The sequence below is a fragment of the Struthio camelus genome, chromosome 21, assembly GCF_040807025.1.
Source record: "Struthio camelus isolate bStrCam1 chromosome 21, bStrCam1.hap1, whole genome shotgun sequence".
NCBI classification, from domain to species: Eukaryota; Metazoa; Chordata; class Aves; order Struthioniformes; family Struthionidae; genus Struthio; species Struthio camelus.
Genome location: NC_090962.1, coordinates 11968769 through 11996759, shown reverse-complemented (window position 1 = coordinate 11996759; position 27991 = coordinate 11968769). Strand labels below are relative to the sequence as shown.

At 48.7% G+C, this 27991-nt stretch overlaps 1 protein-coding gene across 4 annotated transcripts in view; it reads left to right on the top strand.

The window, feature by feature from the left end:
* EPHB2 (EPH receptor B2) overlaps nucleotides 1-27991 on the top strand; it is a 150436-nt gene that overhangs the window by 88582 nt on the left and 33863 nt on the right. For all 4 annotated transcript variants that reach the window (XM_068915806.1, XM_068915807.1, XM_068915808.1 and 1 more), the window contains exons 4-5: nucleotides 9718-9873; nucleotides 10735-11070. In XM_068915806.1, coding sequence (XP_068771907.1) covers nucleotides 9718-9873; nucleotides 10735-11070 — 492 coding nt within the window. The remainder of the gene's footprint in view (nucleotides 1-9717; nucleotides 9874-10734; nucleotides 11071-27991) is intronic.

Below are 27991 nucleotides of genomic sequence, written 5' to 3'. Positions count from 1 at the left end.
AACACATCAGTCCGTCCTCTGCACTAGAAGGAAGTGAGAGGCTGAATAAGTAGAACGTGACATTTGATGTATCTGCTAGCATGTAGCTTTACACAAATAACTTAATGATTCGGCACCTCATCTGGTATAGGCTGGCTTTGCTCCATGAAAATTGCCCAAGGGCTCCATGGGGCAATGCCATTTTCCAGCACCTGAAGCTCTGGGTCTTTATGTGCATTCCAAGCTGTTGACACAAGGTTTTAGGGTAAAAATTGTGCAGGTGCCAGCAGCATTCTGAATTTCCCAGTGTGCTGGGACAGGGAACACTCCTAAACCAGCAGTGCCCAATGTCTCCAGCGTGGTGGATTTATGCCAGGAGAGCACCACTGGGTGCTGTGCTCAGTCTTGCGAATCGGTGCTTGAAGCACTTCAGGCATCTGCAGGAGCGCGGCAGTCCAAAGCATCTGCTGCTACCAGAGCTGTGCTCCTAACCTGTAAAGTCTCCATTTGATTTTGGCCTCACCTAGGAAAGCTGACCCCTGCCAGTGAGCAGTCAGCTGTAGCCATGAGGCTTGTGGTCACCCTCATTCTAGAATACCTCACCAAACAGAGATCTCCATAGGCGCTCCAGTGTTCCTGTTGTATAGGGAAGGTCTTTCCCCCTGGGGGGTTAACTGAACAGCTCTAGCAGGAGAAGGCTTATTCCTCAGTCCTTGTCTTGCATAATCTGAGGATGCTGGGAGCACCTCAGTCCCTCCGTGCTAAGACAGGGACAGAAAGCTTTTCATTTCTTTTTAAAAGTTTCTACAAAAGGTCAGGGAGGCAGCCTGTGGGCTTAACCAGGCTCACTGAGCAGGTAAGAAATTCCAAGCGTGTTTCTCACTGACAGGCGAATCCCATCACCGCTGATGGATGTGCCGCCGAGAGCAGGTCAGCAAGGGGGTTTGCAGGTGTTCGTGCCCACAGGTGCTGCGGTCTAGTCAGATGCTTGAACTTCTGAGCCTTGCTAGCAGGGAGATGACCTTGTGAACCCTGCAGAGGCAAAGGACTCTGGCTGCGGAGGGATTTGCTGCCAAGTGCCTAGCACGAAGTCTTCTCAGGCGAGAGCTTGGCCATGCTGCTGCTGGTGCATGGGTGCTGGAGGGGAGCTGAGAGGGTATGGACTGGGGGGATCCCTATCTTAAGGTTGTCCTCTGTAGCAGGCAGGCAGGCAGGCAGGTGATGTGCATGCTCTTGCAGGAAAGCAGTGGACTGCAAATGCTCTGGCTTTGTCACAGGCTCTGCTGCAGACTTGGTATGTGATAACCAGCAGCAGTTTGTCCCAGTGTCCAAAAGGCTGAGTTCCTGGACCGCCGAGGTGTCCTGGTCTTTGGAGTCCGTTCTGGGCTGGCCTGAGGACAGCCTGGCTAGAAGGTCAGGGACTATTTGTCCTTTGCAGAGCCTTCCATTGTGCTTTTTGGGGGAGCACCCTGAGCAGGACATCATCCTGTCCTGCTGGGACCTGTTCTTATCTATATGACACTCCAGTGCTGGGGTCCCTTCACTGCCCCACACTAACCTTGTATTGCTCCTCTGCCCCTGCACACAGACCGTGTGTACCCCATTCCCACGCTCAGCTGAATACCATGGTAGCAGTTGCTATATGCCCAAAATTTTCCTAGTAGTAACTTTTTCTAGAGCTACCTGTGGCTAATTGCCCAGTGGCCCAGTGTCCACATACATGACTGAAACCGTTTTGGTCCTTGGTAGCTCTTCTGGGCACCTGTGGCTATTTTCTTCCCATGATTACACTTTCCCAGCCTGTGCCATGTGGCAGGTGCCTGTCTGCACCCATGCATTGACTCGCTACCATCCCTCCACATCCACCCAGCATTGTTGGTTTGAACCCCCACACTGACCTGGCAATGACCTTCTGCACCTGTGTACTGCCTGAGTACTGTCACTCTGCACCCAGACACCAACCCTGTGCTGTCCTTCTGCACCACACACTGACCAGATCCTGTCCCTAAGCACCCAAACAGCAACCCTGTGCTGTCCTCCTGGTTCTGCACCCTGACCCTGTGCAATTCTTCACCCATGTAGGCATTCTGCTTTTAGGCAGGAGCTCTATGGCCATGTAGACAGTGCTGTGGACGTGTAGACCAGCCATGAAGAGGGCAGAGACAACAGAGATAAAGGGCTGGTCCATATTCCTGAGTCTTTCTTCTGTCAAACAGTGCAGGTGAAAGGTGGTTAGAGTAAGATGTACCCTCTTAATCTGGGCACCCTGTGATATGCTGCAAACAAGCAGGGTGCAGTGTGGAAGGGCCTTGACGGAGACCCTGCCAGTAGAGTTGTGTCTGAAGGCACCTTGGGTTGAAGCTGGGAGGCAGGTGGAGTGGTTTGGGGGGCATTTTGGGGAAACAATAGAACAGATGCTGTGGTTTTTGGGTTCTTGGCACCTCTGACTGTGAGGTGGGAGCAGTTGTATCCATAGGCTGGGGAGCTGGTATGACTCAGCTGGATATCCTTAAGGTGCCGGCAAGGTCCAGAATGCTGTTGCAGTGAACAGCATGAGGAACTATCTAAAAACTGTTACCAGCAGGAGGATGCTTTCACAGGCCTGTGCTGTCAGCTTCTATTTCTGTGTTGTTGAGAATCACTGAGTTAAACAGGTACATTTGCATTGTGGCTTCTTCTTCCTTTATTGACAACTCTTTAATCCACATCACACAAGTCAGCTGAGCTTCACATTCCTCTTCAGTTAATCTCATTTAACCCTGTTTTCCCTTCTGTATTTATATCCTGTGCTCTCCAAATACTGTCAGTGCCAGTGTCGTTGGCAGTGACAGCACCTGACAATGGGATTAATTGCTAATCTCAAGTATGAGGTAGCCATGTAGGCTGCTAATTAAATTTATCAGGAAGGAAATTGCAGGAAATGTGCTCTGTGTGGAAGAAGGCTGTCCCAGGAAGGATAGAGTGCAGAGAGCTGACACCTAGCAGCCCAAGGTCCTAACTCTTTCAGTAGCCAATTCTAATGCCAAGTTCAAGTGGCCTGGGTGTTACCAACTGCCTCCCATCCATAGCTTTCCAAGGCAGGACTGAATCCTTTTCTCTATAGCAGTGTGCAGGCCAAGCTGGAGAGACCATGTCAGACATGTACACAGATCCGAGAAGAACAGGCACCGTTGCTCTTTTGGGTTGTCCAGAGGCCTCTGGCAGTGCCTTTCACTAAAGAGACAAGACCCCATGGTGTGAGGGCTTGGAAAAAGTAAAAAACAGAGGAATGGGCAATATTTGCAAGTGACACAAAGCGTTTTTGTCTAGTGTGGACACAAGGAAGCTGTACAGACCAGGCTAGGTGAATGTGCAGACCCTCCTACATAAAATTCAGGGCTAACATACATCAAGGGGAGCTGTGAGACCCTGACTCACATCTCACTGGTCTGAGAGACCTTGGTGTCCCAGTGGGCAGCCCCAGAGAAAGCCATTCAGATGCAGAGCTAAAAACACGAGTCAAGGCACAAGGAAAGGAGAAGGATATGGGAAAATATGACATTGTCATTACAATGCCCATGGATATATCTATATGGATCCTGTGCATGGGTAGGCAGGAGGCCAGAACTAAGCACCTCATGCATGGTGAGGGTCACAGAAAAGTTGCATGCGAAAGGAAATAGAAGAAAGGACAAAGAGGGGTAAAATAGTGAGCAGCCTGGGGAAGTTAAGAGTAAGGCTTTTTACCCACCTCATCTTGTAACACAAGAAGGAGGGCACAGTTAGTGAAAGGAAAAAGGGTTAAATTCAGAGCTAGTTGGAGTTGATATTTTTCTGCCCAGAACTACATCATATATATCCCTCCTTGCCCCCAGGATTAGCAGAAACCTAGAAGTGCTGGTGGAAGGGACCTCCAGAGTCTCTAGTCCAACCTCCCATTTTCAGAGGGGCCATCACCAACATTAGATCAGGGCAGCCATGGCTTTTAGCCCAGTCTTGCAGGTCCCCAAGGAAGGATATCTCCACCTCACTGTGTCCTGTCCCAGGGTGACACCACCCTTTGGGAAAGGAGATTTTTCTTTACATCCAGCCTGAACTTGTGGTCATTGTCCCTTACTATGTTGTCTGGCTTCCCTGTGTTTGGCTCCGTTTCCCTTGTGACTGCCCCCAAGTAGCTGCAGCTGCAGTTTGATCCCCCTTTACCCTGGCTAAAGCAGCCCTGCTTCCTCCACCTCTCCTTGTACGCCCTGTGCCCTAGGCCTGACCATTTTGGTGACTTTTCACTGAACAGTCTCCATTTTCTCCATATCCCTCTTGAACTGTGTGACCCAAAACTAGCCACACTACCCCAGTGGCAACAGTGCCTAGCAGGGGGAAAATAAGCTCCCTCGATGTGGTGGTCATGCTCCTGACATGCCCAGGGCCAAGTTTGCCTAATTCTCAGTGAGAGCAAACCATTGGCACCCCTTCAGCATGGTGCCTGCAGAGTCGGGGAGGAGGCAGTCCCATGGTTTGCGGGCAAAGAAACCCAACACTTGCGTAGGATTTGTTGGGTAATTAGGATATCAGTGTTAAAAGAGTAGATGCTAATGAACTGAGAGGAGTTTGAGGAGAGAGAGGAACCTGCTGCTGGACACCGACTAATGGGTTTGGCGCACTGCTGCATCATGGGAGGCAGCCAGCAGGGCGCCAGGCTGCTGACAGCAGGCAGTGCTGAAGGGGCAGCCTTGCCTTACTGTCTCCAAAGGCCTCCATCCCTGTGGCATCCCTCTTGTCTTGCTACAGCTGCTCCAAAAGCTGCTCTGATGCAGGTCCTGAAGTGTATCAGGACTCAGTGGGGCATGTTTGAATTAGGGCTTTGCAGAGACGAGGAACAGAGCTTGCGGCAGGTTTGGGCCACCCCCCAGGATCAGTCTTCAGTGACTGGAGAAGTGGGAATACACTGGGAGAAGGTGCAAAAAAACCTCCCTGCAGCACACAGGAGGGCAAGAGGCAGGACGTGATGAAAGCAACCAGTTCCTGGCCTTCATGCCCTGAGTGCATGGTCCATTCAGGGCCCTGTACTGCAGGGGCTGCGGACAAGGTGAGACTTCAGAGCATGCCTGCCTGTCCCCTGCATCAGACTGTGGAAAGAGAAGGAAGGCAGCTGGGAGATAAGACCAGGGATTTAAGACTCTCCACAGGTCCTAACTGACAAAGCCAGGGCTGCCTGCTTTCCATCAGCCATTAAAAAAGCCTTGCTTGAGTGGAATAGGGCTGCCGGGAGAAACAAAGCCAGGCAAACAGAGCTGAGGAGGACCCTTCATCAGAGCCATTAGCATGGATTTAAGATGCCATTTTGGAGCCTTTTATTGCAGGAGGGAGCTGTTTGCTCTGAGTTGTTTGCAGAAATGGTCTGGGGTGGTCTCTGAAGGCTAGGGCAGTTCTTAGTGCACAGGAGCCTGTTTGAGGCCAGTGTTACTGCTCAGCTCATACTGGATTAATTAAAAAGGAGGACAGAGAGAGGCAGCAGGATGGGTTCCTCATGGCACCTCCACTCCGTGTTGCGTTCCTGTGTCCTGGGTCTCCATGGCAAAGTGATGGCTGGGGAATGGGGTGGACAGGCCTCCGGCAAAGCATGCTGGATCAGCAGAGGGGACAGCCTCTGACCACCTTTCCTGGAGGGCAGACCATGCCACAGACTGGGAATGAAAGCTGGAAGCCAGCTCCAGCCACCACATCAAGGGCTGGCCAACACCTCAAGTCGGGACACCGGGGAACAGCAGTGTCCTTTGCACAACAGCTTTGATAGGAACAGCCCCTTACTTAGCACAGTGCACTGCCAGGGTCAACCCCACTCCTGAGAGAAACAGCCTTGATGCCAAGGCTGCAAATCAGGAACCTCTCTGCTGCCTATCCTACTTGTTTGGCCAATGGTTTTTCCTTAAAGTTGAGCCGCAGGATCCTTTTCTCCAGCAGGCTGCCCTGGAGCAGGCAGTACTGCAGGGAAGGAAGGCTAGACACCTTGCACCAGCACTACCTCAAAGAGCAGATGCTGCAGAACTGGTTTTTTCTCCCAAATCCCTGTCGGGACCCTCTTGGAGGGGAGGGCAGAGTCCTCAGGGTCCTACTCCTTAGAGGGCAACGAGTTTATTTTTCAAGGCATCTTCCCTGAAGGGGAGGGGTGGAGAAATGGACCCTGGCAAGGAGAAAAGTTCACTGTATTGACTTGTGCCCTTCCTCAGCCAATATCAGCTGATGAGGCAGTAGGCTGGAGGGATGTGGAAAGACAACAGGAAAGGAATAGAGAAAAATCACTTGACTCTGCAAGCTTGCCTCTCTCCCAGGCATGGCCAGCTTTCCGTGCCTGCGGCATCCCCTTGCTTCTGGAGCTACCCGCCCCTGGCTCAGCAGGTGAATAGGAAATGAGAACACCAGGAGTTGCTGCAGGCCTTCGTGCTCTTATTTAAAAGAGTTACAGCCACTATTCTTAGCAAACCTGCTGTTGCCTCAAAGCTGTACCCTAGCTAGGCAACCATCCATGCCTACATGCAGCAGTGAGGCAATTAAAGGTACATATGTTTCCCATGAGCCTGTACTAACAATCCTCTGATTGGTGCTGGAGGCGGAGGAAACCACCACGTGACAGGCTACAAAGTGCTCCTGCTTCAGTGACGGGGTGAGAGCCCCCGTCAAGGTAATAACCCTCCTGGGATAAGGGATGCTTTAATAAATAAAGCAGTTCTGCTGTAGAGATTGTTGCGCTTTGACCATTTTGCTTCTCTCTTTCTAAGCAGGGGTTTCTAGGGAAGCTCTCTGCCCCATGCATGTGTTGCAAGCATAAGGGAAAACAACGTATCCCAGAGCTGCCGTAACTGTCCAATGTGGAAAATTGTGTGTATTTGTGGCTTCCAGCAAGAGAGGAGGACAGTCCTTCTCCTGATGGAAATGGCTTTAGCTCCTGTGTGGAGATTTCAACTTTGATTTGCTGTTGTCTTTGAAAACAAGAAATAGGGTGGATTCCAAATTTCCAGGGTTATTTTCTCCCATGTCAGTATGTGGGACCAGCTGGGGAGGAAGAAGGTTGCCAAAACTGTTAGCCGTGTCCCGAAGGCACTCACAGAGAATTTTAGCAACACAATTTGGTATTTTTTGGTGACTTTCTCATTCACTCCCCGGTTTTTGCCCCCCTCTAAAAACAGCTTGTGCAGATGTATTTAGAGCTGCCAGTAGAGAGAAGTCAGCCAACCTACTCAGCCTGTGTCACGTGCGGCCAGCCCGATCTGAGAATACCCCCCGCCTTTCTCTCTGTGCCAAGCAAAACTTGAGGAATGCTTTTGCTTTTGTCTCTTAAGGCCAACCACCAAATCTCAGCAGCATAGGTATCTTTTTGAGGTGTCTCTATCTTGATGCAAAAGAAGCCTTATAGGAAAGCTGTTGTTTTTAAAATAAGCCTTGGGAAGGTGAAAGAGGCCTATGTCTCAAAATGTCTTGGATCAAATGACCCTATATTTCACCCTGAATGTCAGACTAGAGCAATTATGTGTTTTGATCTTACCATGTTTCAAAAATTGTTATTAGTATAGGAACCCTGTTATCATTTTAACTATAGAGCCACCATCACTTCTCTGTAACAGAGAACTAAGCTGTCACCTCTCCCAACAGCTTAACACTCTCTGTGATGGGTTTGTACTGAAAGACATGCTGGGAATAGGTCAGAAAATGAGTCAAAAGCCTCGGGGATAAGGGACAGCAAGGATGGAAAGATCCAGGAATGTAAAATGAGGGAAAAACTATTTTTCAACAGTTCCCTTTACTTTAGGAGGCAGAAGGGACTTTGCAAGTAACAGAGCTGACAGTCTTTCTCAGTAGGCCTTTTTTCTCATTGGGAACTCAATATAGTTTTGAAGGAAAGGAGATGAAAACTGAAAAAAAACCCCTCCAACTTGTTTTCAATGAAAAAAAATGTTACTTCCCAGTAATAGCATTTGCTTACAGCAACCCTGAGCGTATGTTTTTCCCAGGCTGTTTTTCTGAACTGCCTCATTCCCGAAAGCCTTGGCAGCAAATTGAAGTAGAAGTTTGTTTAACTCGTTTCAGTGCAGAAACCACCTGCCACCCCCCAGGCTCTACACACTGCACAAGAAACTCACAGCAGTGGAAAGTCACAACTAAGAGCAAGCGCTGAGAGCCATGCCGATGAATGGTTACAGTCAAGCTTTTTACACTGGCATTGGTGATCCTTTGACTTGGAAAGGACTTTCCAGTCTTTAAAGCTTTGCAGTGATATCTAAGCACCATGATGACATGATTGGCAACAGCATAAACAAAAGAACCTACAGTAAAAAGAATTGATGGACACCTGTATGAAAATGATTTACTTAGAAAGAGTCAACGCTGCTTTGTAAAGGTCAGTCCTGCCTCCGGTAGGAGGGGAAGTCCCTCACCAAAGACTCTGGAAGAAAACAAGCAGCCCGAATCCCACAATAAGAGTGAACGTCCTTATGCAACGGAAGGACTAGTTAAAAGATAGTAACAGAGGGCAGGAGTAAGTGGTCAGTTGTGGCAGTGGGCAGAGGTCACCAGTCCATCCTGCAAGCACTGTATTGGGATACATCCTCTTGTACATACTAGTCTAGTGCAGAAGCAACTAGACTGGAAATCAGCAGGGAAGCGACAGATTACAATATGGAGTAGTAAGGACAAGAGCTGAGTGTGGAGAATTGCAAAAGGACCATGTGAGAGTGAATGAGAAGGCAATTGGAATTCAATATACACAAAGTGATGTAAATAGGGCAAAAAGCCTAAACTTCAAAAGCACGCGCACAGAGTGACAGGCTGTGAACTGATCACCTTTTCTCCAGAATGAGACCTTGGGCTGTGATAGGTGGTCATGTTGGTCCAGTGATGGTTTAAAAAGAATTTGAGTTTTACTAATTGTGAGAAAAGAGCAAAGAACAGCGAATGCTGTTATGCAAGTTGTGTGGCAGAGGGGCAATCCTGAGGGGCATGGAGAAGGTGGATGAGGATTGACTCTTCATTGCCAGTGCAAGTGCTAGATAGCATCAAATGAAATGGCAGCTGGCGGCTTCAAAACAAAGGGCAGTAGCTGTTCATGCAGCAAGTAATTATTCTGTGGAGCTCCCTGCTGCAGGATACAATGGATGCAAAAAGTTTGCATGGAATAAAAAAAGTGACTGGATGGCTTATCAGAAGAAACATCCCTGAAGGGATGTTAAATTCAAAACGCCTGCCGCCTTCTTGGGAAGTTCCTGAACTACAGATTGCTGGAGGCTGGGAAAGTATTCTGGGAAATGTGTGTGCCCCATTTGTAGACTGATCTTTGGGCGGCTACTGTTGGAGGGAGGATTCTGGTGATTGTGGACTTTGGGCTGTCTCACTACAGCCACTTGGATCTTCTTATGCGATCAAGGAGGAAAATCCTCTTTAAAATCCTTAAACTTACTAACTGGAACCTGCTCTGTGTTCATGGTTGGGGTTTGGGGGGAAAGGCATCCTTGTGGGAACCCCATTTCTGCAGCCAGAGTGAGCAGCAGCGCCTGCCTTCTTGGGGCCTTCAAGCCAGCTGCTCTTTCTCCACTTTGTTTATTTCAAATTGTCAGATTTTGGCTTTGGACGTTGCAAAGCCCCAAATGGTGTTTTCCGGCAGCTCTGTTAAACTCCAGGCGGCCCCCACCAGCCCTCCTTCCCCCACTGCACTCTTTCCACACCACAGAGGCTGGGGCTCTCCTCTCACGGCTGCTTTTGGTTTTCTTCCAGGCTGCCCATCAGGGACGTTCAAGGCCAGCCAAGGGGACGAAGGATGTGTTCACTGCCCAATTAACAGCCGGACGACTTCGGAAGGGGCCACTAACTGCGTGTGCCGAAACGGATATTACCGGGCAGATGCTGATCCTGTCGACATGCCATGCACCAGTATGTGGGCTCTGAGCAACTGGGAAGGGGGCGCACATGGCTGGCAGAGGAGACACAAGTCAGTCAAAACACTGTGGGAGGCCTAGCAAACCATCCCAGGCCAAAAGGCCTCTATCTCAGAGGGGTTTCGGAGGATATTTGTAGCCAGGGGGCTACCTCTTCCAGAGTGGCCTTGCAGTGTCCTGCTTACTCTTTGATTAGTCTGTGCTTGCAAACGTTTTAAATGCAAACAGGAGAGAAATTTGGGCTCCCCTGTGCTGTTCTAGGCACTGGCATGACTTCACCCTGGGGCTGGGCCTAGATGCCACCCCTGTACCCAGGGGTTTAGTGCAAAGAACAAGAATCAGAAATGCTGTAAAAATAGTGGTGAACTTTGTCAGGGGAACCATGTGATCAAATTAGCAGGGGCTGGCCTGGGTAGGAAAGAGGGGGTTTATTCCCATTCTTGCCTCTGACCTGTTCAGCTCGCTTGCTATGGCCCTGACACCAAGCACCCAGGCTCAGCATGTGTATCCTGCAATGGGACTGCAGGCTACTCTGCAGAGCTGAGTCTTGTCTGGGGCAAGGGAAAAGGAGGAGGCACAGGACAGGTAACTGGTCCCATCCAGCACCCTCCAAGAGCTCCTGCTGACCTAAAAGAGCTGCTGCAGGCTTTACATCCCATGCTGGGACTGAGGAGGAGGGTAACATTATTAAATCTGTTTCCTGTGCCCTGCTGCAGCATAGACAAAGGCAGTACACCATGGAGTAGCCTTGCCAGACACCAGTCTCTCTTTTCCCATCTAAAACTGGGAGCACAGATCTGCTATAGTGATGGGCAGGTCTTGGGCTCATACCTCTTTCTCTCTATTCCCTTTGTAGCCATCCCGTCTGCCCCTCAGGCTGTGATCTCCAGTGTGAATGAAACCTCCCTAATGCTGGAGTGGACCCCGCCGCGGGACTCCGGAGGCCGGGAGGATCTGGTGTACAACATCATCTGCAAGAGCTGTGGCTCTGGCCGTGGGGCATGCACACGCTGTGGGGACAACGTGCAGTTCGCCCCACGCCAGCTGGGCCTGACAGAGCCTCGCATCTACATAAGTGACCTGCTCGCCCACACACAGTACACCTTTGAGATCCAGGCTGTGAATGGAGTCACCGACCAGAGCCCCTTCTCTCCACAGTTTGCCTCAGTTAATATCACGACCAACCAAGCTGGTAAGAAACAGCTCCATATCTCCCACCACATCTGTCCAGGCTGAGACCCTGGGAAAGGGAAGTAGGGGGCTGAGATTGTTCTCCTGGTCAAGAGGTGCTGGGTGAAACTGTTGGGGGGCGGGGGGGGGAGTGGGGTTTTCAGGGGAGAGTAGGTGAGGTGGGACGTGGCGTAGTGTCTCTTGCATGACAGTGTTTTTAAGGTTGTTGCCAGCAAGTGCCCTCCCGAAAGGTACTTTTAATTCAGGTTCCCTGGCTGCTGATACTATTGAAGACACAGCAATAACTCTCAGCATTACTGGCAGCCATGCTACAGGCCCTATTATGGCTCTTGGTTCCTGAGGAGCAAACAAAATTAGCTTGAGCATCTTGACACAAGTTGCACTCTCTGCCCTGGTTGCAGAAAAATCATGGCCTATGACCAGAGCTGGTCTTTAACACGGAAGAAAGCTGCACAGAAGAGGGACTGAGAGCCAGATATACCGGAAGATTGTTTAGAAAGCTATTCCAAGCAGGTCCTGTGCCATCTCACTGCAAAGTCATCTCCAGTGCTCAGGAGCTCCTCTCCACTGCTCTTGGTGAAGAAGACCAAGCAGCAAAGCTGGAAGGGTTTCATGCAGAGTCACCAGCTACTGCACTGGTCCAGGGAGTGTGTACGCTCCCCCTGTGCAGAGGTGGCTTTGCTGGGGGAAGGAGCATGTCAGGGTTGCTGGTATTGCAACATATGAGGAGATTCACAAGTAGCCACCAGCTAGCAGCTGTGGTGGTGGCAGAATGCCCTGAAGAACTGCTAATCAGGGAGAGGTCCATCCTGCTTCCCTTGGGTCCAACTTGAAGCCATCTGGAGTTGAAGCACATATTTGGGCTGAGTCTTTGCTTAATCTGATTGTACGGTGGAAGCACACCAATATGGTGTAAGCGTGTGCGGGAACAGGTGGGTTTCTGCACTCTGCCTGAATGCATGCAATCTGTGCATGGTAAGTGTGAACGTGCCCCAGGCTGCCCTGGACACTACATGATCTTCAAGACTGTATTGGGCAGGAGTAGACTACTGCATTTCCATAGAATTACTTGGAGTGCACGAGACATGGTTTGGGCTGGCTGCAAGCGGACAGATGGTATTTGCTCTAATGTAAAGCAACAGTGGTATAGACAGGTAATCCTGCTTGGGCATGGAGAGTGCCAAGACAGAGCTAAGCTCCAAAACGGTTTTGGTGACGCATGAACGGGTAGAGTGACCACTGATCTTAAGTCAGCAGTCATGGGGCTACGGTGTTTTTAATATGGTATCAGTAACCCTAAAGGCAGATTTAGCATAGCATTGAACCGTGGTTTGATTAGGAACAGGAACATGTCCACACATGACACTGAGAGGGAAACTGGAAGGGTAGGTTGTTGCAGCTTCCTTTACAGAACTGCCTGTGGCCAGTGAAGACAGTGTGCTGTGGTGCTAACTGCCTAGCAGGTGTCTCCGTACTCCCCCAGTGTTGTTCCCACACTACGGATAAGTTATTTAACATTTGGATTTCACACTTGGCAGTTCTGTGGTGTAGTTGTTACCTTAATGCACTGTTTGTGACCGCTTCCACCTTAGTGGCAAACGGAGAGCTGAAGTTGCAGATGGATTTTTTTTTTTTTTCCCAGTCCCCTGGATCTTCCTCCTTGTGTTTTCCTTCTTTGACACTGCTTTATTATCAGGGCTCACACTTCTCAGCCTGTGTGATGTCTCTCTTAATGTATCTATTCATTAGCACTAAACAGTAACTGTCTGCTTGCTAATTCCTCTGTAATTAGAGGCTCTGAATTCTTCTGCTTACACTCAGCACCGCCTGGCAGCCTTGATGTAGATCATTAGCAGTTGGTAACAGAAGCTGCAGATACAATATAGAGCTGGAATGAGGAGAATAGAGGGTGTTGTAGTAAAAGGAGAGTGGAGTGGGGGAAGGGAGGAGATGAGCTCAGGGGAACTGATGGTTACAGCCCCCCTCAGCACCGCAGTGGTTGGCGGGTCTGCCTTTGCAAGGGAGAGGCTCTGGGTCGAGCCTCCAGCTCAAGTCTCAGGCAGAGCAGAGGATTGCATGCGCGCCTGCTTGCCTGCCACAGAGGCAGGGCTCGTCCTTGCTCCTTGCTCCTGGCGAAGCACTCGCTCTGCTGGACTTTGGGGGCTCTCCCAGCCCAGCGGGTGGAAAGACCTGCTGGAAAGCCGAGGCCAAACTTCTGTACCTTTTGCGTTTGCGTGGTGGTAGCTCGAGGCTGGAAGCTGAGCAGGCTGATGGTGCTCGATGCATGTCAGGCTGGGGCAGACACATAAAGAAGTGCTGTCTCCATTGAGGCACCAGCTGACGTAAGGCTTGAAGGAGACGGGAAGCTGTAAAAGATGGAGTTGAGGGGCGTGCACAGACAGCAAATGTCACGCTCACATCTGCACATGAATGAGAAGGTTGTGTATTGAAAGTTAGCATTAGAAAGCAAGGCAATATTGCCTTGGTTCACCCAGGGATAAATTGACCACTGTTAGGGCATTGTTGCAACTCCTGTGTTTGCTGCTTTCTAGGGTGAGGTGAGATGCCGTGTCACCAGCAGCATTTTTAACCTTCAGCATCCCAGGAAAATGCTGCTGTGAGAGAGTGGGAAATTCATCCCTGTAGAGCAACCAAAAGGCAGGTACTGAGTGTGACCGGAGGAATGGCACTTGTGGGTAGATGTGCTGGTGGGGTGACAGTGGTCCTAAAAGAGATGCTTTAGGTCAAGGAAGGTGACCTACAGGTAACCTTCCTGTTCTTCCAAAGACAGCTACAGTCATTGCTGTTGTATCGCTCTCCAATGATTAATTACCGCTGTCATTTTACAAGTGCGCCTTACTTCTAGTCTGGATTTCACTAACATTCACTTTACATCATTAGAACTTATTTTGCTGTTGCCTTGTGGTAGTGGGCTATTTCTTCTCATGTAGAGACAAACTGTGAATAGGTTCTCTCAAGGAAAAATAAGAGGTAATTAAACTAAGCTGAATCACCCTTTCTTGGTATTAGATGACTTTCCAGAATGTAGCTCTTTCTATGGCTCTTTTCGGACACTTTCATATTCTTCATCATCATTTTTTTGAATTTTATATTGTACCCAGCAGTAGTTCCACTGCAAACAAACTACTTTCCTTTCTGTAGTCACTGTTCCCTTTTATACATCCAAAGATTGTGCTACCTCTCTCAGCCATTCGGGGAGCTCATACCCTGAGTGTTTCTATGACAACATCTTAGTCCCTTCAGACACTGCTTTGCTAGATGCTGTCTCCCATTCATCAAGTGAGACCTACATTTCAGTTTCCAGACCTAAACATAACCTTTTAATTGTTTTCATGGGCTTAGCCATCAAGCTGTGCTTATTGCTCTGTAGAGCTATTATGGTTCCCAACACTGCCATTTTGGACTCTTTAGGAACATTTTGCCAGCGATGATTTTACATTGTCTTCCAGATCTCTGATAATTATAATGAGAGATACTGAGTCAAGGGCATGTTCTACCTGCATTCTGCTGGATATGGTATGAGTCCCCATTTAGTGCCAGCCTTCTTAAAACAGCCTTGTTTAAAACTAAATTCACATGTTACAGATGCTACTGATGCTGAGCACAGTGTTTCACACTGGTTTAGATCTGTGCAATTGGCTTAACTCCTGAGTTCATGAAAAAAATCTGGACAGTCTGACAAGAGCTACTTCACAGAGTCACGCTGCCGTGCGTGATTTGGGCCTCACGATCCCAGTAGGCCCAAAGGACCTGATGGAAAGGACCACGTGGGTCTTGCATTCAACCTTCTGCTTGCAGCAGGACTATCACCAATGGTAGATCAGGGAGGCCATGGCTTTGTCTAGCCAATTCTTGGAAAATCCCAGGGACAGAGATTCCCCATCTCTCCCATAACCTGTCCTAGGACTGCATCACCTTCCTGGGGAAGATGCTTTTCCTAAATTCCAGCCTGTATCTGTGCCCACTGGCCCTTGATAAACCATCTACCCTGCCTGAGAAGAGTTAGTTTCCACCCTCTTGTAACAGTCCTCCAAGTACTTATAGGTGAGATTAAATTCCCCCTTACCATTCTCATTAGCAGGCTAACCCAGCCCAGCTCACTCCACCTCTCCTTCTAATCCCTGTGCCCCAGGCCTCTGACTGCCTCAGTTGCCCTTTGCTGGACCCTCTCCAGTTCTTCCTGGACCTAGGGCCTTGAGTCCTACTTTGGCCAGCGTTGTCATGATAGCTGACCTTGGATTGCCCAACTTTACCCTTTGCATATCACCACAGTCCAGACACCACAGTATAGAGAAGAGCCCCCTCAGGACAGGCCACCTCTCTTCTTAGAAGATTGGTCTAAAGAGAACATGTGAGAGGGCCTGAGTCAGGCCGTGCTTTGAGGTGGTTTCCTGGACCTTTCTCTTGCAGTGTTTTAAAAGGACCAAAGCTGTTTAAACTCCAGAAGGGCAAGTTTTATTATAACTGAAAGTGTAATACTTCACATTTTAAAATACAGAAGATTTCAAAGGACCAGGACCAGCAGATTATTAATTAAAAGGACTTATAAAAGAGTGCTCTCTTCCCACTTGTCCTTGCTCCCAAGTCTGTCTTCAGCCAACTCAGCAGCTTTCCTAGTTTCGGCAAACATGATCCCCATTACATTTCTAGCAAATAACTTCTGTCACCACTGAGGCCTGGCTGTGTTTGATCTCTGCTCGTCTCAGCAGTCTTCTCCTTGACCCATAGCTGCCAGCTCCATGCTGCATTTCTCTCAAAGGCTTCTCACCCTCCACTTCCCTGCCCATCACACTCTGAAGACTGATGGTGTCTCACATCCAAGGCTCAGCAGTTCACCAAGGAGGGAGCTGCAGGCCTTTCTATCTGGTGCAGTCACTCCTATCTTAAAGGACTGTGACATGCAGCAGAAAACAATCACATCACACAGCTACTTAATGCCACCAAAAACCTTTTCTCAGCCATGCCATAACAAAAGATCTGTGCCAAGAGAGTGGCCAGAAGGAAAGCTTAGAGCCATACCAGCATCCCGGGAGGGAAGGAGCCGTAAGGAAGCCAAGGGTCAAGATGCTGAACGTGGCCCAATGCATGGAATAAGACACTTGACTGAGAGCCGTGGCATGTGCCAGTCCCCTTGCTGGTGACAACATGCAGCCCCTGCTTGCTAATTGAGGTTCGTTCTTTGGGAAAGAGTAGGGAGGGGCAGAGCATCCTGCTGCTGTGAGTGTTGCAGAGTCTACGTCCATGATGTGGGGGTAGAATGTCTTGGGAAACTTGCAAGCAAAAGGGGTGCCGTGAGCAGATAGGTACGTCTCAAATAGCACATGAGAAGGGCAGCGCTAGATAGCAGACTCTAGATTCTGCTTGCTGGGAAGCGAAGAGAAAACTCTGAGCTTCAAAGTATACAGAGAGAAAATCAAGGCCTCCCAGTGATCAGGAGAATGAAAACATCCAGCTTTTTTGGAATGCATCCCTTTTGTTAGGGACTCTTATGTCACACAGGAAAAGAAGGAAGGATTAACTCTAGTGTCAGAGGCTCTTGGCTGCAAACAGAGTCCAAAAGAGCTATAAACAGACTCTGGGGAAGCCAACACAGTGTGACTGCCAGTTAGTGTGTCACCAGATAAACATTCCTGATAAACCGATCAGAAGCAGCATCTACAGAAGCAGAGTTTAGAGGCATATCCTTTCTCTCTCTCTGAGTCCAGTGTGGGCCTTACTCAAAGCTTGGCGAGTTCAGCTGTAAGGAATGAAGCAAAGGTGAGATGGCTCTTCCTCCTGGGAACTGCATGGCACCAGAGGAGACACCTTGCTCCACCTTTGACAACAACAAGAACAAAAAAACCCCACCCTTGTAGCCATGGCCCATGAGCTTTACCAACAAGTGCAACAGGGAGCATGGAAGGGGAGGAAGGATGAAGGCAGAGAAGAGTAGAGCCAGAGGAGCAAATAAAGGAGGACATAAACCTGGTAGAGACTAGCACTTCTAACCAGCCATCCAGGGCACTATTTGCTTCTTCTATTAGTTATGCAACAGGCTAATCAGGAAGAGGGGACCTGTAAGGCCTGGGGCATGTTGATGCAGGTGGTCCAGGTGGTCTTAGCTTCATCTTCTCACTTGGGGGAAGATGGCTTACTCCTTCATAAGAGACTGTTCGCTCATGTGCGGCAGCGGCCTACATTCCTCCAGGCACGAGCAGGGAGTCATGGCATCTTCTGCTCTCTCTGCTCCTGGCTTTGCTCTGAGTTGGCTGTAGTAAGGAATTACTCAGAAAAGATTTCCTTGTAAAAACTGAGGGAAGAACCTGGGAAAACCAGAGCTCATCTTGGAGAGTAAGAATGACCTTTCGTACCCTTAAAAGCTAAGAATGAGTTTGTTTCCTCGTATCTTTCAGTGTAAAAATAAAAGGCAGGAGATTGTAGTATCCAAGCATCTTGGATCTCCCATCCAGCCTCCTGCTTGCAGCTGGTTTGCCACTAACATTAAAGCAGGGCAGCCTTGGCTTTATCTAGCTAATTCTTGGAAACCCCCAAGGATGGAGATCCCCCCACCTCTCTAGTGACCTGTCCCAAACCTGCAACACCCTCCTGGGGAAGGAGGTTTTCCTAACATCCAACTTGAACTTCCCAAGCTAGAATTTATGTCCATTGACTCTTATACTAAGATTCAGAGATTCAAGTCATGAGATGTTTTAGCTCACCCTATCTATCTGACCTGTTATCCTCACGTTCAGTCCAATTTCCGGTCTAAACTACAGCACCTTTCAGAAAGGCATCCAATCTTAAGATATCAAGAGGTAGAGGGTCCATCAAGCCCTGGTACACAAGCCTGCATAGCTTGTTCTTGCTTTCTTCAATGAGAAGACTAATTTTCTAAGAAAATGAAGTGAAGTTTGCTTGTCCGGTCATCAATAAAATATTTTATTTGGTGCTGTGTAGGAAACTATTAATAAAGCTGGAAGTCCATAGAGGAAATCTGGTCAGGAACTGCCTAAAGTTGACCTGCTTGTGTGGGGACAATGCCTAGGCAGGAATGTCCCTCCAAGAGCAAAGCATGTCCCCAGCAAGGTTTCAGGACAGTGCTATCCGTGCTACAGCCCTGCAGCCTGCTCTCCTGGCTCTATGGCCCCTCTTCTGCCTCTACCTTTCACCCCCTTCTCTTTCCTCCAGGCACTTTCCTCCCCCGCTCCTACATTCACCCTGGTTGCCTCATGCACAGGAACATTGCCACAAAAACCTGCTGCTGCTTGACATTTGCTGCCCTCCTCTCACTTTATGACCCAGCCTGTCACTCTCACTGCATCCTCCTGGCTGGCTGTGGAGATTTGTGGCAGCCTGCAATGAACACCTGGGAGAGACCCTGCCCTGCTGGGGTACCTTCTCCTCTGCCCACAGGAGACATCCCAGAGCCAGGGCTCCCAGATGGTAAGAGCCAGCCAGCTGCCAGCTCTTCAGGACTCCTCATTCTGCTTCTTCAGCAGGCAGTTGGGGGGATGCTGGCAAAGCAGGGTAGGAGCTGCATTGCTAGAGCTTTTCTACCAGATGCTCTTCTCCTCCCACTACTAGCTCTGCAGGTTCCTCCACCTGCTGACTCCCAGGCTTCCCCGTTGTGTAAATTACTCCATGAGTTTAAGGATCATTTTTTCTACACCTGCCTGTAGAAACCTGTTCCAAAGCATCTGGAGATGACTTTGGGCAGAAAACAAAAGCCTATCTATGATGGATGGGCTGGAAAGTCCCCTCTGGTGAATCAGTGCTTCCCCATCTCCCAGCAACGTGCTGCCACCTCCGCTGTGCGTGAGTCCTGGGAGCTGACAGAGAGTGGCTCAGGAGCTCACCTTTTGCTTACGTGTTTGGAAGGGGTGATTTATCTTTCCTGTTGTACTTGGCAAACACAGTCTGTGCTGCTAATTGGCTTGCTTGTGCACAAGGCTCTGATTGCCAGCACTCGGGCAGGTCGAAATGCCAGAGGCAGGTATGTGAGGCTCCAGACACACAGGAGGCTAGACCCCGGGAGACATGCCACTCACAAGTATTTCAGGGCCACAAATAGCTGAGCGTACACTTGGGGGTGCTGCTGATTAGTGATGCTTTTATGTGGGCTGTAATACATGGCTGCATCAAATGAGGTTAATGCTGCTGGCTGGCTGGTTGTCCCCTGGTCCATCTCAGACTCCCCATGATTTAGTAGTCCTCTATCTCTGTGTAAAATGGTATGTCTCTGACTGACTCAGTTCAGATAGGAAGATCCTCACTGTGCCTGCCTTACCCCAGGCCAGTGCATGTCATCGCTGCCACTGGTAAGTGTGCAGGAGGCTGCTGCATTGGAAGGGCTGGACAGGAAATGGTCTGGGCAGGAAAGAGCTGTGATTGCCAAAACTTCCCTACACAGAGGAAAGCCAGCCTGGCAGAGTCTGCCGTGAAAGGCAGCAAGGGAACAAGCTCAAATTAGCAAGGCTCAGTGGGTCCAAGTGGGTGCCCTGTAGCAGACATCATTCTTCTAAGCTTTTATCAGGAAATATTTCTCTGGTCCAAGTTCTGTGTGTTGAAAACTTCAAATCGGTATGTTCCTAAGAACAGTTTTGGTTGCAGTTCATTGGCATTTTCTGGGGAAATACCATTTTATTGAAAGTCTGGGGGGTAAACTGGAGGGACAGAGGGCTGGCTCCTGCCAGCTTTCCTGCTTTCTGCCAGCCCTGTACTCATGCCATTGCCTTGGTTTGGAACAGACAGGGTTTCAATTTGGAGAGTGGGCCAGGAGGTGGGGATGACCTTGGCGCTGAATGACCCTATACCCACTCCAGCCGGCTGCATCGCTGGATGCCGGGATCCTCTGGAGTGCCAGTGATGCATCTCCTCTCAGTGCTGAGAACAAAGTCCTGCCCTCCTCCATGGGCAGGATGGCAGCATGCAAATGAAGGTTGCAAACTCAGTTAAACAAAGAGCCTAAAGACAGCCAAAAGCCTTCATCTGCCTGAGCCAAGTTAGAGGGCTTGTGGCATTAGGAACTACTTTAAAGGCTGTAATCTACACCAAAGCCTTCGTTGATTCAAATGGGGCCAGGAGCCAGCTTTGGACTCCACTACTGTGTTTTTAAGATTTTCCAGCATTTGTAGTTACAAACTTGAGAGGCTGGAGAACTGAGCCTAATGGGAAATTTTCCAGACACTCAACACACACACAAACAACATGGGTGTAAGTCTGATAGTGCTACCTTGCCAGCCATAGGCCAGGAGTCTATGAAAAAAAAAATCTCACAAGCTGTAAAATACCAGTCTTTTATAGCTCTGGCAATTCCAGTGAATTTCCCAACTCTGTGGCTTTTTATGCTTTAAGGTGAGCATTGTTTGTTAAACAGCCCTAGTGCTGTCATCTCTGTGACTTTTCATTGCTTTCTCCAACTTCTGCTGGAGATGATTTCAAAAGTACATGGCTCATGAACATGCCATCACAGAAGAAGGAGAGAGGCAAAGAAGTAGAGTAGATGAACATTTTAATAGTCCACGCAATACTGAACACTTTCAACAGGAGAGAATGACGAACGCAGATGTGCTGGGGGATGGGCCTTGGAGGTCTGTAGTCCAACCTCCCACACAAAGCCAGATTGTCACCTGTGACAGAGCAGAAAAAGCTTCCCTTCCTCATCAGAATATTCCTTATTATGGTGTTTTCACTGCTCATGTTGGAGGAAAGCATCCCAAATTCAAATCTATTCTCTATCTTCTTTGGAGTGGGAATTTCAGGCGAAGTTTCCCTGCCCTTTAGAGCATCCTGAAGCATGTTACCTTCTCTCTCCACTCTTGGAACTGCTTTGAAGCCAGTAAGGTTGGTGCTGACAGATGTAGACAAGTGACAGCAGCTACACGGCAGACAGCACAGTTTAATGTGGAGGATCTGTAGAGAGTGGCGCTCTGAAGGTCTGTGGCACATCCTCCAGGTGGTCCAGCCACAGGAATCTAGGACACAATGAAGAGAAAGTGGATCTTCAAGAAACAAAATCCACGTGCTGTCCAGGAGGGCTCAAGGGGTTACCTAGAAAAGGCAATGTGGAAACTTGAGCTAGTAAAATGGCTGAGTCTGTGGCTTTACCTGGAGAAGTGGAACATGGAGAAGGTTTTAAAACAAAGATGTCAGTTTTAAACTGGACACCCAGATGCATTTGAAGTCTGGGGGTAACCTCTAGTAAGAGTATGAAGCACTGGGGCCTTGAAATCAGCAATCTGAACAGGGAGTGACCAGACCATTGCACAGTGATGGTAAGAAGCCAGTCATCTTCTGGGAATCGTGTGGATCTGGAGCATCTCAGGGCAAGGAGTGAGAACCTGTTTGGATTAGAGGTCCCTGGGGTAGAATACTGGGGCAAGACGCTTGGGACTGCAGGGGAGCACAGAGTGATATTTCCTGGCTTTTCACTTCTGTGTGAAAGAAGTAGGGATTCTTGAAACTTTCAGAAGGCAGCTGAATTAGAAGAAGCAGAGGAAATTTGACCTAGCTCTGCTCTACCTTCTGGGCATTTCAGCCACATGCCCCAAAAGGATAGGGGCTGGGGCTGGCTTTTACGGCAATCTCTGAGAGATTATCCTTCAGACTTCACCTAAGGCCTGCAGGGAGGCAGGCATGAGTATTTCACCTGTGTGCAGCCTTGCGCAGAGGCATTGTGTGCCTCTGTCATTTGAAATACCGATTTTGGAGCACTGCCAGAGCCTGGATCCCAGCCTAGATGTCACCAGGCCCTGTGATTTCAGGGTCTGGGAAGCCCTCACTCCAAATGTGACCACAGCTCCTTCCTCGCTGTTGCACAGAAGTCACCTTTTAGTCTCACCAGAACGAGTTTCTCATGTCGTCCAGGACTTGAAACATGAAATGTGCTCCCAGATCTCTGGGGCACTGCACTGAGGAATGCACGACTCTGATGCTAATGGGGATCCAGTTCCCCTCACGAGTAGACAGTCAGCTTCGTTGGAGTTACACGAGTCACCCAGTAAGGCTGAATGCCTGGAGAAATGCACTGGGGCAGGGCGTTGGGGGTGGGCATTCCTAATGCACCACTCACGGAGGTTTTCCATGTTGCCAGTTTTGCAAGGCGGTTGCAGGAGTTCAGGCATCCATTGCCCCATGCTCTGTCAGGAACTTTATGCCCCGCATCTACCCACTTACTGCCCTGTCCCTTGGCCTCTGGACTAGCTGGTGCCTTGCAGCATCATGGTGCATTTCCCTGCCACTCTGTCTTCAGCCAGAGGTCATGCAGTTAATCCTGACCCCAGATCACAGCCGCTTCTGCATGTGGGTAATTGAAAATACCAGAATTCCCTGCTGACTCTCTTATAATAAAAGCAGTTCCCAGTCCAGTAACCTGACACTCCAGGGACCAAGATCTGTCAGAAAGGCTCTGAGGAGATGCTGGAAAACTCCCAGCTGTTCACCTCTTTTTTCCCTGGATAATTTCAAAATGTTCCTGAGAAGAGGCCATGGGCCAGGTTGGCTTTGCTCTCTTTCTATTGTGACTGTTTTCCAGAGCAAATGTTGACTCTGTCTGACATGACATGGGTTAGTGGTATTAAAGTGATCAGAGATAGGGGTTTTGCTGCCTGTAACTTGACTCTTCCAGCTAAGCCGGAAAAGGAATGGAGACCCTTTGATTATACCGGGATCTCAATAGCCCTGACCCACTGACAGGCAAGGAGTGAAAGGCTGAGTCTTGCAGGCCTGGCAGGTGAAGGAGGCAGGGGGCTAACTGCAAAATGGGGGGCAGATTGCAATTGGCAGTGTTTCAAATGGTTAAACACATCATGAAAGAGAAGCTGGAGCAAGATCCTAGAGTCCTCTGGCAGGTGGTCCAGAGGCTGAAGCGACACAATCCCCCCCCTGCCTGCATCCCCCCCTCCCCCCAAAAAAGCAGCCAGGGAGCAATACGGAAGGTGCTGCCTGGGGAGTCTGAGGCTCTAAGGTGTTCCTTATAGTGTTACCAGTGGCAAGGTCTTGTCCTATTTTATTCCCTTTGCAGTATAGTCTGACTTCCAAGTCTGTGCAGTGTGAATTTCCGTGACTTCACAGCAGGGTCGATGCTCTAGAGGCTCTGAAGGGGCTCTAATTTGCTGTGGGATATGTCTAGCATGACGGTGGTGTTGTCTCATGGCTTCACAGCCCTGGGAATCAGACCTACTAAAAAGCAGGGGCAGCAGCCCCTTGCAGTCGTGATGGCCCAAAAGTCAGGACCTGACACAGAAAGTAAGCCTCTGCTATCAAAGGGTATTAGAAAGAGGATACTTGCAGCCAAGATGGGTCCCTTGGAATGGGATGAACCAGCACAAGCAAGGGACAGGGTCCCTATGTCACAGGGTGACAGGTTACATTGCTCTTCCTTGCAGTGTCTGCAAAGAAGATGCCCATTGAGTCCTCAGGCCTAGGTTCTGGTGTCAGCCTTGGGCACTATTTACTCCAAAGGTAGTGGTGGGATAGGGAGGGGGGTCACATAAGTGTCTTTAAAGCAGGGCCCATGAGTGTCAGCGAGAAACATGACAGCTTCCAGATGGAAGCTCTTAGTGTTTAAACAGAAAGAGGAAGGTGCCCTCGTGGATGTCCTGAGGAATCCTAATCTCATTAGACCAGGAAGGTAAAACCTAGTGTCGTGGAGGTAGGTTGGAGAGGGAAACACATGAGCTTCCTAAGAATGCCTCTGAAGAGTACAGCTCAGAGGCATAAAACTGTGGAGAAAATGGACCTATTTATTTCTCATTCGCCCAATACAGTTCTTCATTCTGTGATGCCCCCCTGCTGCTTTTTGTCAGTTTTATCATAATGAATTGCCCTAAGCTTTACACAGCAGTTTCACCAATTACACTAATTTCAGATGCATCTAGGTTCTCTCACCCTGCTCCCAGCAGGACATGAGGGGTTATAGGGAATGAAGAACTTCTTCAAAGCAGTCTGGGCCCTGAGGTGTTTGGTTTGACCCTGCAGTAGCAGGGAAGAGCAAGAAGTGAAGGCAGCAGTTCAAAACACAGCTCTCTTCTACCTGGTGGACCCTTTGGCTTCTTTGTTTTTAGTCTAAGTTTTTTCCAGTTCAAAGATGTTTGGTTTGCAAGTCAAAATATGCTTTTCTTAAGGCAGTTGGGGCTTCAAAAGGCATGCCTCTGTATCAGCATTAGAGACAGGATTGTCCTCTTCCTCTCACCTGCATCCTTCTAGAAGGGTCGTGTGTACAGCGTAAAGGCATAGAAACAACAGGAGCTTGTCCCTCTCTTGGGCTTGCCATTAGGAAAGGCAAAAGAGTAAAAATCCTTCTTGCAGACCACTTTGCAGACAGCAGATCTGAGTCAGACAGTTGTGTCCTCCCTTCCCTGAGCTGGAGTACATAATTAAAAAAATGATGAAGAAAGATTGAAGATACACAACAGAAAGGGAATACAAGCTCTGCACAAGTCATTTGAGGACTGGACTGAGTCAGAGAAGTATCATGTTGGATGCACTCAGAGGAATATCAAACCTGAGTGAGGAGGTGGATGCTGTCTCTGTAGTTAAGGGAGATGGTTACTGGCTGCTGAGATCAATTTGGAGATTTGTATTTGAAAAGGAGGTTAAAAAAATTGGAAGACGTTCAGAAAAGAGTTATCAGATTGATCTGTGGGCTGATAAATCAGTGAAGCACTCAAGAAACTCACTCTACTTAGGTAATATAAAAGAAGATGAAGAGAAAATGTTACTATCTTTCATTTCTTCCATAGGGACAAAACTCCTCCTTAGTTTAGCTAACAAAAGCAGACAGGATCCACCATTTGGAAGTCCATACATTTCTACCTGAAAATAATATGTGCATTTTAGAGCAGGGTAAGTAACCATGAGGAAAACTTCCCAAGAGACACGGTGGGCTCTTTGTAATTGCAGTCTTTACAGAAAACTGCATGTCTATCTATAACATATGCACAGAATCAGCCACAAACATTTCAGCTATATTTAAATCACTGCCTGGATTCTGTGGCCAGCCTTGTTCAGATGTTCAGACCTGGATGCTACAGTAGTTTCTTGCAATTTGCTGCAAAATCGACATGTTCTTGCACTGTCTCATCCAGCTGCCCAGGGTTTTACAGTCAGCATGACCTACTTTGGGGTAGTGGCCAAGAAGGCCAATGGTATCCTGGGGTGCATTAGGAAGAGTATTGCCAGCAGGTCGAGGGAGGTGATCCTGCCCCTCTCCTCAGCCTTGGTAAGGCCTCACCTGGAGTACTGTGTCCAGTTCTGGGCTCCCCAGTACAAGAGAGACATGGCACTACTGGAGAGAGTCCAGTGGAGATGATGAGGGGACTGGAGCATCTCTCCTCTGAAGAAAGGCTCTGAGAGCTGGGCCTGTTCAGCCTGGAGAAGAGAAGATTGAGAGGCGATCTCATCAACTTGTACAAGTATCTGAAGGGGGGAGTGTCGAGAGGATGAGGTCAGTCTCTTCTCCGTGGTGCCCAGTGACAGGACAAGAGGCAACGGGCACAAACTGAACCACAGGAAGTTCCATCTAAAGCTGAGAAAATACTTCTTCACTGTGAGGGTAGACAGAGCACTGGAACAGGTTGCCCAGAGAGGTAGTGGAGTCTCCTTCGCTGGAGATATTCAAAACCCACCTGGACAGGGTCCTGGACAATGTACTCTAGAGGACCCTGCTTGAGCAAGGAGGTTGGACTAGATGATCTCCAGAGGTCCCCTCCAACCTTGGCCATTCTGTGATTCTGTGATTCTGTGATTGTTACACTTAGCATGTACCTATTTCCCTTGGAAAACTCAAGTTGCTTTCTTTTCAGTGTTCTTCCCTTTCCTTCTTTCCCAGCAGGTAGACCAAAAAGAAGTAACTATTAGGTGCAAAAGTCAAATACGAGCCATAGCAAGCTGAAGACTGCGCAATGGTACCAATATACCACTTTGTACCTATCTCAGGTTAAGCAAATCTTAAAAACTAAAGAATCCATGTGGAGGGATCAGGATCAAGCTGCCTCTGTTATCATGGAGCCATGCCAAGCGGGGTTTCAGTTTTGACACTGACCTTTTCAGAGACTGCGTAAGTAACCTGTGAGGCCAGGTGGTATGGAGCTTACTGGTTTCCTTGCCCATGGAGGTATTAGCCTGCATGTCATAGCATCCTCACTGAGTAGCTCCATCACAATAAAATCTGGACCTGCTTTCAAGCAAGGCTATAAATCTGTAAAGAGATTCACAGCCACTAATAAATTAAATTAGGATTCCTTTTCTGAGCAAATTGTCATTTCCTAGCTATCTGGAAGTATATACTGAGCTCTGGAGTCAGCATGTGGCTTTGTCAGGCCTCTGAAGTCCTGACTCTCTTTATAGTCAGCAGAGACATCACCAGTGAAAGCCAGGGAGCTCAGATGCAGATGTCTCCATAGTGGGAGAGAAACTCAGCCATTTGGGTTCAGGCATCGTCATTTGGGCTTGTCAACGGGAAGCATTCTGCACCTAAAAGGATCCGGGGCACTAGCTCCTCTGGAGATATCCAGAGTTTGCCAAGGTGAATCCATCTTTTGTCTCTTGGTCAAAGACAAAGTAGAAGCCCTTTTGTGTGCTGGGAACAGCAGCCCAGGAGCTGGGGGCAGTGCTCCACGCATACCATAACTTTAACTTGTTGAGGCTAAGGTATAGATGCCTTTCAGGGGAATAAAATCAACTCAGAGCAGTTACTTACTGTGATTACTTTGATCCCATGAAAAACAAATCCAAGAAACTGCCTCCTCTTGTTCGCCAGACTAGCTGCCCTGTCGCCTGCATGTTGCACACCTGGTACAGAGCAGTGAGAGAGGCTCTGTCCCATTCATGCATCCTCAGGGGACTGACACAGAATTTGTTTCCGGTTCGCACATTCTTCAGCAGTAATTCCAGGTATGGAAACAGAGCCGACTCTTCATCTCAGTTTTCTCTGCCCATCGCTGTTACGCACTCCAGATGCAGGACTGAAGGACGGGGAGGCTTTGCTGGTGTGCCTGAGGGTAGTGCATCTCTGTTATGGATCATAAGCAAAAGTTGGAATAACTTGAGTTCCATAGTCAGGGACCAGACCAAAATTTTTGGATTAATCTTTTAAGAGAAGTGTTTTTTTTTTAAAAAGTTGAATGTGCCTCAGCTAGAGTCATTGGGAGGCAGGACAAGGAGGGATTTAGAGCAGGATTGTTTTTTATAAACAAAAATTCTTTTTTATTTCTGGAATGGGAATGGAACCAATTAATACAGACTAATAGATACTAATATGCAGAGACTGTTAGCTAGGGAAACCCCGTCATGGGAGATTTTAAAGACGTGGCTAAACAAAGCTAGAGCTGCATTGTTCTGGTGTTGAGGATAATCCTGCTGTGAACAGGTTGGACTAGAGACTTTGGCCGTCCCATCCCACCAATACTGCTGAGCTTCAGTGCTACGGGGAACTGAAAGGAGCTGAAAGGTAATGAGAAAGAAAAGGGCTCAATCTACAAGCAGATGTTGTATCTTCCATTTCAGCCTTCACAGCTCCATTCTGTACTCAGTGTGGAGGCACATGAGCCTCTAGGTTTATTTGTTTCCCCAGTAAGGTCCCTCGAACTTCAGCTGCACATAAATTAAGCACCTAGACTAAGCTGATTAGCTAGGCTAAAAGCACTGTCCTGGGAGAGACCGAAGCATCATGGTGCCTAATTCATGTCTGTCTCGCTGTCATGTCTGGAGCATGACTATAATGCAAAACACAGACAGAAAAAAAGTAGACCCCTCTCTCCTGTTATTCTTTGGTTAGATTATAGCACTCATTCAGGTGGTCTTTCAAACCCACCTTGACACTGGCAAGACTTTAACTTGGGTGTATGAGTGAATCATTGCCCTCTGTACCGTTGAAGCTGCTCCACTGTATATGCAGTGGTTAAATATTCAGTGGGCTGAAC